At 41.5% G+C, this 12,990-nt stretch overlaps 1 protein-coding gene across 2 annotated transcripts in view; it reads right to left on the reverse strand.

Moving 5' to 3' along the window:
* ELAVL1 (ELAV like RNA binding protein 1) overlaps nt 1–12,990 on the reverse strand; it is a 108,566-nt gene that overhangs the window by 19,532 nt on the left and 76,044 nt on the right. For both annotated transcript variants that reach the window (XM_030218538.1, XM_030218537.1), the window contains exon 5: nt 2,681–2,906. In XM_030218538.1, coding sequence (XP_030074398.1) covers nt 2,681–2,906 — 226 coding nt within the window. The remainder of the gene's footprint in view (nt 1–2,680; nt 2,907–12,990) is intronic.

Genomic DNA, 12,990 nt, shown 5'->3' on the forward strand with positions numbered 1-12,990 from the left:
TCTGTATAAGGTGGACCAGCTACTAGAGCCTGGTGCTCATTGAATAAGCGTGCTGAAGTGATCACCATCAAAAATAAGACTTCCAGGTCAGGTACTATCAAGTGGCTTAAAAGGAGTTTATCAGTTGGATTAAATCTACACTGAGATCTCTTAAGGAGGATTGAAAGAAGGCTTCAATAGAAGCAAGCCTCACATGATGTAAACACAAAGACTGAACAGAGATGGGTTTATCTTCTACATGGTAATGATAGGTGCCAACTGCACCGAGGTGAACCCTGAGTTGGTCTTAAGACCTGGCTGGCAAGTGTAGAAGGTATTCAAGCAGATTTTGTGTATAACAGGAAAAAAAGAATCTAGCTCCTTACCATCACAGATGTAAAACCATAGGACCTCCTGGAAGCGAGACACTCTCAGGAAGGCAAAAAGAATCCACTATTAAACTCTCAACATCCAAATAGTGAGGAATAGGGTCTGAAGTTTGGGATGCAGAAGGGATTCCTAGTACTGTGTCCTGAGAGTTGGAGCATTTCTGTTTCCCTGGATCTTCAGAGGCTAGCTCCAGAAGAAGAGGAAACCATATCTGCCTCAGCAAATAAGGAATGATCACTATTATGGTTCCCCTGTCCTGCCTGAATTTCAGGATTTTTGCTATGAAAGGTGTAGGAAGATATGCATACAGAAAACCCCTCTCTCTCAATGGAGGAGAAAGGTATTTAAGGCTAGTTTATTGCAGGATCCTAGTCTGCAATAGAAGGGAAAGGGAAATGGGACTTGATATACCACCTTTCTGTGGTATTTTGAAACTACATTCAAAGTGGTTTACATATATACAGGTACTTATTTTGTACCTGGGGCAATGGAGGGTTAAGTGACTTGCCCACAGTCACAAGGAGCTGCAGTGAGAACCGAACCCAGCTCCCCAGGATCAAAGTCCGCTGCACTAACCACTAGGCTACTCCTCCACACTAAGAGACATTCTTGATTAACTGAGTGGCAAAGAGATCAAGGGGGTATCCCACTCTCAAAAGACCTTTTGGGCTATGCCCATGTCCAAGGACCACATAACTCAAGTCTGTCTGCCAGAATGTTGTCCTTCCCCACTAGATGTGACTCTGAGCACCATCCAACGCGAAATGGCCCATTTCCTGACTGCATTCTGACACAGGAGGTACAACCTGCTTGTTGACATAGTACATCACAATCTTATTTTTCTGTTTGAATGGGATAATGTAGTTCTTCAATCGCTCATGGAAAGCCTTTAGAGCATTCCAGTTGGATAAATCTCCTGGAGTTGAGCAATGTAACTTCTCCTGAACGGGGAAACCATCTACATAAGCCTCCCACTCCAGGTTGGATAAACCCATCAGAATTTTCTGAATTTGAGAAATTTAGAAGGGCACTCTCCCCGGTCAGTATGATGGCCTCCCTGAGGGAAGCCGTGACAGACATGACATCCTGTAGGTTCCCCCTGGTCTGCGACGGGGCCCATCAAGCTTGCCTCAAATCGGAGGCTTGCCTTGGGAATTACATGGACGTTACGGGCCATATGGCTCAACATTCTTAAATCTGCTGACTGCCACATCCCTGCAACTAGATAATTCAGAGACTATCCATTGCCGAGGAAGGAATGTTTCTAACAAGGCTCCTATTAACTCTAATTTTTGACATGGACTGAGCTAGGACTTGAGGTAATTTATGACCAACCCTAGTAGCTCTAGCACCCATGGTCATGAGCATGGCTTTGTTTGCACCCTTCTTTTAATGTACTCTTGACCAGCCAATCAGGGAAACCTGAGCAAAGCCAGTCAGTACAGTGATGCAGTGGCAACTGCAAGGCATTTTGTGAATGCTCTGGGTGCTGAAGCAAGGCCAAACGGCAGTACTCAGTACCAATAGTGGTGCTTTCCTACTCGAAATTTCAGATACTTCCTGTGACTTGGGGTGTATGTGGGTATAGGTAGCCTTTAAATCCAGACAGCAAAGCCAATCTCCTTTACAAATCACAAGTAATAGGATGCTTGGAAAGAATCCTTTGCCTATTTGTTCAGGACCATCAAGTCTAGGATAGGATGAAATCCCAGTCTATTTGTAACCAGGAAGTACTTGGAGTAAATTCCCTTCCCTTTTCCCCCTGGTGGTACACGCTCGTCTGCATTGGCCTGTAAGAGAGCAGAGTTCCTTTAAAAGCAATTCCCGATGCTGAAAAATGAATTTTGATACTACTGGTGGGCAATATGGAGGAATCCTTTCTAACTGAAGGCTGTAACCTGTCCCACATTTTGACTCTGTAGGGTACATCACTCACATGTGAAGACTTTCTCTCTCTCTCATCCTCAGAGTATATGATTATTTTTTCTCTTGCTTGATTGACATTCTGTGACCACTACCTGGTCAATTCAATCTATGTAGGAGACACTTCTCCATTTTCCTGGTGAAAGTCCATGAAAAGAAATCAATTCACTTCATTTCATTTCAGGAAAAGCCAGAAACTTGCAATGTATTATTTTTCAAAAGCAATGCAATTAGGCCTGAACAGCACCAACATTAGGTCTATTGGTGAACCTGCATTTGGGAATGTCATGTCATAGCAGGAAAACACAAAGCAAAACAAAACAGGAATGCTTGATGGAAATCAGAGAAGACAATACAACTAATATCACAATCTTTTCTATAGACCCACCTGAATCTTTGTGCCTGATGATGGACTGGCCCTCCAAACCGCCTGGCAGGAGAATGGTAGAGCTGTGAAAGAAGGGCCATATTCTTATTTTGATTGGGGTTGGCTGCAAACTTCACTGTGATGGGCTCTGAAGAACCAGGTGGCTTATGCCCATTGTAACTTGAAATTGCTTCTTCTGCTTCAGACCTTTTGTCAAATCGGATGAATGCAACTCCCCTGGATAAACCTTTTAATTGAAGTACAAATCAAACATTCAGAAAGCAAAAAAAGATAAACCCCATATTTATATAACACTTCATTACATTAAACACATGGTTTAAGATGCAAACTTTCAGTATGTCTTAGGTCTCCTAGTCCATCAAATTTCTTTCTTTTGAAATGATACATAACTTAAGATGACTGCTTTCTAGAAGGCATATATAACATAGTAAATGACGGAGATAAAGACCTGTTAAGGTCCATCCAGTCTGCCCAACAAGATAAACTCATTTACATGGTACAGTGGGGGAAATAAGTATTTGATCCCTTGCTGATTTTGTAAGTTTGCCCACTGACAAAGACATGAGCAGCCCATAATTGAAGGGTAGGTTATTGGTAACAGTGAGAGATAGCACATCACAAATTAAATCCGGAAAATCACATTGTGGAAAGTATATGAATTTATTTGCATTCTGCAGAGGGAAATAAGTATTTGATCCCCCACCAACCAGTAAGAGATCTGGCCCCTACAGACCAGGTAGATGCTCCAAATCAACTCGTTACCTGCATGACAGACAGCTGTCGGCAATGGTCACCTGTATGAAAGACACCTGTCCACAGACTCAGTGAATCAGTCAGACTCTAACCTCTACAAAATGGCCAAGAGCAAGGAGCTGTCTAAGGATGTCAGGGACAAGATCATACACCTGCACAAGGCTGGAATGGGCTACAAAACCATCAGTAAGACGCTGGGCGAGAAGGAGACAACTGTTGGTGCCATAGTAAGAAATGGAAGAAGTACAAAATGACTGTCAATCGACAAAGATCTGGGGCTCCACGCAAAATCTCACCTCGTGGGGTATCCTTGATCATGAGGAAGGTTAGAAATCAGCCTACAACTACAAGGGGGGAACTTGTCAATGATCTCAAGGCAGCTGGGACCACTGTCACCACGAAAACCATTGGTAACACATTACGACATAACGGATTGCAATCCTGCAGTGCCCGCAAGGTTCCCCTGCTCCGGAAGGCACATGTGACGGCCCGTCTGAAGTTTGCCAGTGAACACCTGGATGATGCCGAGAGTGATTGGGAGAAGGTGCTGTGGTCAGATGAGACAAAAATTGAGCTCTTTGGCATGAACTCAACTCGCCGTGTTTGGAGGAAGAGAAATGCTGCCTATGACCCAAAGAACACCGTCCCCACTGTCAAGCATGGAGGTGGAAATGTTATGTTTTGGGGGTGTTTCTCTGCTAAGGGCACAGGACTACTTCACCGCATCAATGGGAGAATGGATGGGGCCATGTACCGTACAATTCTGAGTGACAACCTCCTTCCCTCCGCCAGGGCCTTAAAAATGGGTCGTGGCTGGGTCTTCCAGCACGACAATGACCCAAAACATACAGCCAAGGCAACAAAGGAGTGGCTCAGGAAGAAGCACATTAGGGTCATGGAGTGGCCTAGCCAGTCACCAGACCTTAATCCCATTGAAAACTTATGGAGGGAGCTGAAGCTGCGAGTTGCCAAGCGACAGCCCAGAACTCTTAATGATTTAGAGATGATCTGCAAAGAGGAGTGGACCAAAATTCCTCCTGACATGTGTGCAAACCTCATCATCAACTACAGAAGACGTCTGACCGCTGTGCTTGCCAACAAGGGTTTTGCCACCAAGTATTAGGTCTTGTTTGCCAGAGGGATTAAATACTTATTTCCCTCTGCAGAATGCAAATAAATTCATATACTTTCCACAATGTGATTTTCCGGATTTAATTTGTGATGTGCTATCTCTCACTGTTACTAATAACCTACCCTTCAATTATGGGCTGCTCATGTCTTTGTCAGTGGGCAAACTTACAAAATCAGCAAGGGATCAAATACTTATTTCCCCCACTGTATGTGATACTTTATTTGTATACCTGAGTTTGATTTGTCCTTGCCTTTCTCAGGGCACAGACCATAGAAGTCTGCCCAGCACTGTTCTTGTACTAAGTTCTGAAGCTAACGTCAAAGCCCCTTAAAATTTACAGTCCAGCCCATCCCTATCTATTTAGTCACGATCAGGGCATAGACTATAGAAGTCTGCCCAGTTCCCATTTTGTTTCCCAATTAATGGCACAGCCACCCAATCCCCGCTAAGATTCCGCGGAACCTCTCCGTGAAAAAATACTTCCTGACATTAGTACTGAGTCTGCCCCCCCTTCAACCTCAATTCATGTCCTAGTTCTACTGCCTTAAACATTTTCAAAAATAGAAGTGCCACTTATATAGGATTTTTTCAGGTTGTGATTATCTTTTATAGGGTCCATGTACGAATTATCTTAAGATGTGGAGACCCTGTAGATTTCTTCAGATATAGAATTGTAAGAAGCCCATATGGCTAACAGTAAACTGCATTGTGCAGGCAGAGTGAAAGCAAGGGCATTTTAATCTGATTAAGATATAATTTAAAACTATTTCTTAAGTAGAAGGTAATTTAACATTTTCCACCTTAATACTGAATACCATAGTCTCCGTATGTCACTTATCCAATACCAAAACAGGTAAGTCTGAATTTAACTCAGTTATATTATAGTAGATATCACAAAAATTAATTCATAACATCTTCTAATACTGATTAAGCAATTGAAGGTAAAACAGAATAGTTTGGGAGATTTAAATATTACTTTCCTTTAGGCTTGCTTTTCTAAGTAGGCTCTGAAAACCGTACGGCTGTTTACAGCTACTCTGCATGCTGTTTTAAATTTCTTATCTTTTCATTACTTTTTAAAATTACATTTTTTAGGGTTCCACTTTCACTAAAATTTGTAATTGCAATTAAAGGTATGTTATGTTATTTATTCTTGTTCCCACTGCAGCTCCTTGAGATTCATCAAGGTAGTGAATATAACCTCATGTGGTGATGGGAGATGAAAATGGTAACGTATTCAGAAATGCATGGGATAAACATAAAGGAATCCTGTTTAGAAGGAATGAACCCTCAGAAGCTTAGCAGAGACTGGGTGGCAGTGTCGGTGGTTGGGAGGCGGGGCTAGTGCTGGGTAGACTTCTATGGTCTGTGCCCTGAAAATGACATATACAAATCAAGGTCTGGTATATATTAAGTAATACATATGAGTTTATCTTGTTGGGCAGACTGGATAGACCGTACAGGTCTTTCTCTGCCGTCATCTACTACGTTACTATATATATTAAAGCACAGGACCATGAAGGCTTCTTACCCATAGCAGCTATCATCTCATTTAATTACACTATGGGCCCTGTTTACAAAGGCACGTTAGCGTTTTTAGTGCATGCTAACCGTGTAGATGCTCATAATTCCTACGGCATCTACACGATTAGCCTGCGCTCATTTTTAGAACGCACTAAAAACACTAGTGTGCCTATAAACAGGGCCTTATGATAACTTCATAAACCTCCTATTATAGAATGACACGGGGATGGGGAACCGCAGTAACCGCGGGGATGGGGACAGGTCCCACGGGGATGGGGCGGGGGACAAACTTTGTCCCCGTGTCATTTTCTACTTTGAAGCCTGTTAATGAACTGGACTGTTATGTGAAAGTGATGCCCACAAAGATATTTTGATTTTTTGGAAAAACAAGCAAACATACTGGCCACAACTAGCAAAATTTACATGGGAGATCCTGTACATCCTGCTACCAGCACATCTTCTAAGAAGACAACTTCTATTCCAGGAAGGACTGTGGAAGACAGGAGAGCTAGATTGAATCCTGAGGTTGTTGATCATTTCTTATTTATCCACAGATTAAAAAAACATAACAGTGCTTTATAGGGCATATTTTTCCCCTCTAGGGCATATAGAATGGGTTGTATTTTATACCCCTGGACATTTTAAGTGTGAATTAGGATTCTTTGGTGTAGTAGAAATCACCTATTGTTGGGGTTGGAAGGGTAGAGGGTGGTGGTGGGAAGGAGGGTTATTATAGCTGCTCATTGGTATTATTGTTCTCTATTTGTAATTTATACATAACAGTTGCAGAGCATACTGTTCCTTTTTATATATAAAATCATATGTGTTTGAGGCTTCTGCAGATAAGGACAGAGCCCGCGGGGACGGGGCGGGGATGGAGACAGAGCCCGTGGGGACGGGGATGGAGACAGGACCTGCGGGGGACGGAGGCAGAGCCCACGGGGGCGGGGACAAACTTTGTCCCCGTGTCATTCTCTACCTCCTACATTCAAAACCTTTATAAAAAGTGATCATTCTTTTTCTCTTGTAGAATCTGGTAGTTTTCCTACCAAACAACAAAACTAGGTGATGCGATATTCAGATAAGGTTTCAGGTCAGTGTGATTTTTAGGTTATGGAACTTGGCAACCATACCACCAAACATGTCTAGGCTTCTCAAAATAGAATTATCACAAAATTTATTTAGCAACTTTAATAACAGAAATATTTAATTAAAGAATGTTTTTATAATTAGTGTCTTATATGTATGTATGTTTTCACTGTCTGGCTGTATTATAGGTGTTTCCTAAGTCCGGTTCTGGAACACTCAATTGCCAGTCAGGTTTCGAATATACGTGAACTTGATTTGCATATAATGGAGGCAGTGTATGCAAATCAAGTTCATGCATATTCATTGTGGATATCCTGAATACATGACTGGCATAGGGTACTCTAGGACTGGACTTGGGAAAACACTGATAAAAGACAATCAGATTATGGACGTTTGAAGATTGGCAGTCTGTAAATAAAATTGCATTTCCACTGAGTGGGCGTTGACTTCATGAGGAGCACATTAAGTAGCTCATATGGTACCCCCTTCATACTATGCCCTTTACAAATAAAAAGGCAGAAGAAAATCATGATTAACCTTTTGCCTCCTCCCCATCACAGAATAAATCCCTGGTAGGATGCACAACAGCAACAGTCCCATATATTAGCAGCAAAGTGTGTGGAACTATACCACAAGAGCCCAATTTATAAAGATCTTTTCATGCAGACAAATTAAATGGGAGAGAAGTCTTAATGAATTTCTAAGGGTCATTTTCTGCCACTAACAAAGTTGTTGGATGCGACTATCATATCAGAAAACATCAAACAAAAAATGTTCTCCATGTATCACTATGGATCCATCTTAGCTGATCCCACCAGGATCCCTGGTCTTCCTAGACAAAATAAGATTGCAGAAGTGAACGAGTCTGCTACTATAGGGTACAAACATAAGAATAGCCAAATAGTAGCAACATTGCATGCTACCAATCCCAGAGCAAGCAGTGGCTTCCCCATGTCTATCAATAGCAGACTATGGACTTTTCCTCCAAGAACTTGTGCAAACCTTTTTTAAACCCAGATATGTTAATTGCTGTTACCACATACCCTGGCAACAAGTTCCAAAACTTAACTATTTGTTGAGTGAAAACATATTTCCTCCTATTTGTTTTAAAAGTATTTCCATGTAATTTCATTGAGTGTCCTAGTTTTTGTACTTTTGAAAGAGGGAAAAAAAAATAACGTTCTGCGAGGATGTCCTCAGGAAATCTTGGGCGCCCCCCCGTTCGATTATACCCGTCCACATCTTTTTTGAGATATGACAACCAGAACTGAATGCAACACTCAAGGTGAGGTTGCACTATATAGTGATACAGAGGCATTATAATATTCTTTACTATCCCTTTCCTAATAATTCCTAGCATCCTATTTGCTTTTTTGGCCACCGCCGCACACTAGGCAGAAGATTTAATCATATTGTCTATGACACCTAGATCTTTTTGGTGCTGTCTCCCAAGGTGGACCCTGGCATCAGGTAACCATGATTTGGATTATTCTTCCCCAAGTGCATCACTTTGCATTTGTCCACCTTAAATTTCATCTGCCATTTGAATGCCCAGTCCTCAGTATGCACGTGTTTTACTACCTTACTCATGTTTTCAAATTTCCAGATCATTTATAAATATGTTAAAAAGCACCGGTCCCAGTACTGATCCCTGCAGCACTCCACTATTCACCCTCCTCCACTAAGAAAAATGGCCACTTAACCTTACCCTCTGCTTTTTGTCATGTAGTAGGAATAATCACACGCCTATTTTTTAACGCTTGTATAACCCCACACAATTTTATAAGAGCCATGTTACATAAAGCATGCTTTGCTTATGAAAATTAAATTATTTTTGAAATGTATGAGGTAATATGAAAACACTATATTAAACAAGACTTCTCCCCACAATTACAGAGAAGTTGCTTAAACATTCTTAAACACAGTGCTAAAATTTAACTGGCCAGAAACAGCTCCTAGCCAGTTAAATCATTTGTTCAGGGTTAACTGCTCATTTTCAGTGGCACTTAACCGGTTAGTGTTGCTGAACATGTTTGGTTTAATGCCTAACACAAAACTGGCTACGTTGGGAGCATTCCTGGGGTAGAGTTAGCACTTGGCCAGTTAAGTGTGATATTCAGTATTTAATTGGCCAAGGTAACTACATAAATAGGTACACAAAAACTCGGTCCTATCTTTATGCGATTTGCCATAGCTGGTGGTTTAGCTGGCTCTGCAAACCCAGAAATTCAATACTAGAGCCCAGACATGGCCTGGCATTGAATTTCCAGCCATATCGCTGGCGGCGGTCAGCAAAACACTGAGCACCACTGGCTGAATATTGATCCCTTACTATTTGATATCAAGCTGGCAACCATCACGTCCACATTTGTTAAGAAAAGTTCTAAATGTGCCAGCTTAGAAAGTATATTTGGGTATATAAGTTTAGAAGTGCAAGACTATTTATTGCAGTGATGCACCAACTAGTCTTTGTGCGCCTTTTGCCAGTTGGGTTTTTAGGCTCTCTCTAATTAACATGTATAAGATACTGGTATACACTGGAGGCAATGCCAACAGCTTCTGCATATTCAATATCAATTACTTCCACAGGGTTATTATACACTAACAATGATTAACAATTACATTAATGACCATTGATTATCTTTGTTCATATCAATTTGATAAGACCAAAGATGACGTTCAATGATCACTAAAAGTACACTGCATATGCAATAAGGATATCCTGAAAACTCAACTGATTAGGGAAGGAGAAGAGGATGTTAAGAGCAGCAGTCTGACCACCATCTATCTGTAACATTACAATAACAGTGACATGACAACACTTGAAAACCTTTGGTTTTCCCTTTACAAAAGTAGCCTCTTGTTCTTTAAGATCAGTTATGTTCAAATCCAGCCTTCAAGGGCCATCAACAGGTCTAGTTTTCAGGATACCCTTCCTGAACATGTATGAGCTATTTAAACAGCAAAAAACAAAAACAAAACAAAAACAAAAAAACCAAAACAAAACTCCCAGAAAATAAAGTTTCAAAAAAATGTCCAATTTATTCACTACTAAAACCATAGGTAAATCGTTAAAAGCCCAACACGGACATGTTTCGCCCTCACAAAAGGTTACATCAGGGACTTGAGATCGAACCCAGTGGTTTAGTTAGAAAATGTAACCTTCTGGTTTAAACATCCTCTTTCCTTAAAAGCTGTAGCAACAGCAGGTAAGTGGTGAATCAAATCCAAGTTCTCATTTTACAAAGCTGGGATACAAATGTCTAAAGCTGAAGAACATGCATATAGCATGGGGCTATGATCTGGCTCTGTTTACAGTGATACTAGGATAGGCATAAAAAAAATGAACATTCATCCCCATTTCAGAAGGGGAAGAAACATTTATGTCAACACACTGGGAACTTGGACCAGCAGTCTTTTGCTATGAGGAAGGTGAAGTAGTTGCTCTATCTACATACGTACCGAGTCCACAAATCATAGCCGCCTGGGCCAATCTGAAGCCATTAGTATCACTCAGCTGGCCTGAGAAGTGATCTTCTAAATCACTCTGCCTAGCAACGGCCACACAGGAAATATATAGAGAAGATTTTTTTTTTTTTTGAGGATAAGGCTGGAGTAACATGCCAATTCTTGCTGACCCCTGTTCCTTTCAATGATTGATGTGAGGAACTGTAGCATTCATCCTAGTTGCCATCAGATCATGATGTGGGAAACCACAGCAATTGCTGATGAGAATGAAGGCTGACCTCCAGAATTCCCATTCCCCTGGAAAGTTTTGTGTGCCTGCAAAGTGCACTGCCAAAGATGCCAACAAGTGAGACTCCGCCCATCACAAGTGGTGCACTTCCTTGACTAGCCCCACACTCTTGGGGCCTTCCTGTCTGTTGATACATGCTACAGTCAACGCATTATCAAAGATGACTAGTACCACCTGCCACTGAATCAGACTGGTAAAAGAAAGCAAAAGCTTTCTGAACCGCTCTGTTCTAGTCATTTGATTGACCAGGTTGCTTCTGAAGGGGAACTGTTTCCCCCGAGCCATCTAATTCTGACAGTGTGCTCCACAGCCAAAAAGACTGCCATCCATTGCAACTATGATCCAGTTGGAACCCTTATCCATTCCTTTGAGAAGGATGCTCAATTTAAGAACATAAAAATAGCCGTGCTGGGTCAGATCAGTGGTCCATCTGGCCCAGTATCCTGTTTCCTACAGTGGCCAAGTCAGGCCATAAGTTGCTGTCAGAAACCCAACTAGTATCAAGCAAGGAAAGGGAAAAAACACAACACTTCCACAACAATGTGGATGTTTCACTTATATATTTATTTTTGTTACATTTGTACCCCGCGCTTTCCCACTCATGGCAGGCTCAATGCGGCTTACATGGGGCAATGGAGGGTTAAGTGACTTGCCCAGAGTCACAAGGAGCTGCCTGCCTGTGCCTGAAGTGGGAATCAAACTCAGTTCCTCAGTTCCCCAGGACCAAAGTCCACCACCCTAACCACTAGGCTACTCCTCCACTTATATATTCTGTCATCTACCAACATTTGCTTATTTCCGATATGACAAAGAAGGGCAACCTTTGAAAGCTAATCAAGAAACGTATTAAGTTATGTCCAATAAAAAAGGTATAATCTTATTTTCTTTTCCATGTTTTATTTCTATTGATTACCTTTAAAAGTGGACTAACACGGCTACCACACCTCTCTACAATTAATGTAATAGAAAAAAAGAAGTGTGTTAGATGAGCATCAATGGTAGAAAACATATATTGTCTGAATTACACATGCAGCGTTGAGGCATCATCAATGTAATGTATCGGCTAAGAGATCTCTTATAGCCTCAAGCTATTTCAGATCTGCAGCACAAATTCTGAAATAATCATCTGCCTCTTGAACCGGAATGCATTTTTTTAATTATTTTTTTAAAAACTTTTGTAATTAAAATTAGGGAATATACTGATTTCAATTTTCTTTAAATTTTAATTAAAAGGAAAATTGTATGGAAAAATAGAAAACAAGACAAGAAACAGCAGCCCTTTTACTTAGCAGAAAGGCAATTTCACATCGCACCAGCGCAATGCTGGAAACACATCAATCTAGTTCCCGACGCCCACTGAATAGGGAACAAGGCATTTCGGCTCCAGGAAGCCTGCATCCAGGGCAATAGCAAATTGGGCGCTGAATAATAAATTTGCCGCAAAGTTCAAACCGTCACAAAGACGCCAACATGGTACAATGTGAGGAAGGAGGACAAGAGAGAGGGATATGGGGTGGGGTAGGGACCTGGGGTGACCAGATGTACCCCTCAAAGCTGATGCCACACAACCAGTCGTCCCCAGCTACACTGAACCAGCAAAGCCAGGAGACTAAGGACTCTTCCATCCACCTGCACTTCACCTTTGCACTTGAAGCAACATGTGGGTGCTGTGGATCTCTGCTGTTCTGTTGTTTCAAGTGCAAAGGTGAAGTGCCTATCGGTTCTGAAAGATGGTATATTGTTTCTTCCCATACCAAGGCTGTTAGGTAGGCATGCTGAAAGATCATATTTGCTTTCTTTTGTGCTAGACCTTGAAAACAACATTTGCCTTCTCTTTGTATTAAACCTTGAAAACATAAGTTAATTTCATCACAAGACTTCCGAGGCAGGTGCTCTGGCACCGAAACATGGCAGCTGTGTCGAGTCGCTTGGTGTTTCTTAATAAAGACTTATAATTGTACAAATGTCTCCCTTGCTGTTTGGAAAGAGCCAGCCTACCCTACTCCTTTTTTCGTTCCACTGACTCTCAAAGGGATTGAGTGTTCCTTCAGTTTT

This window comes from Microcaecilia unicolor, chromosome 11, assembly GCF_901765095.1.
Source record: "Microcaecilia unicolor chromosome 11, aMicUni1.1, whole genome shotgun sequence".
Taxonomy (NCBI): domain Eukaryota; kingdom Metazoa; phylum Chordata; class Amphibia; order Gymnophiona; family Siphonopidae; genus Microcaecilia; species Microcaecilia unicolor.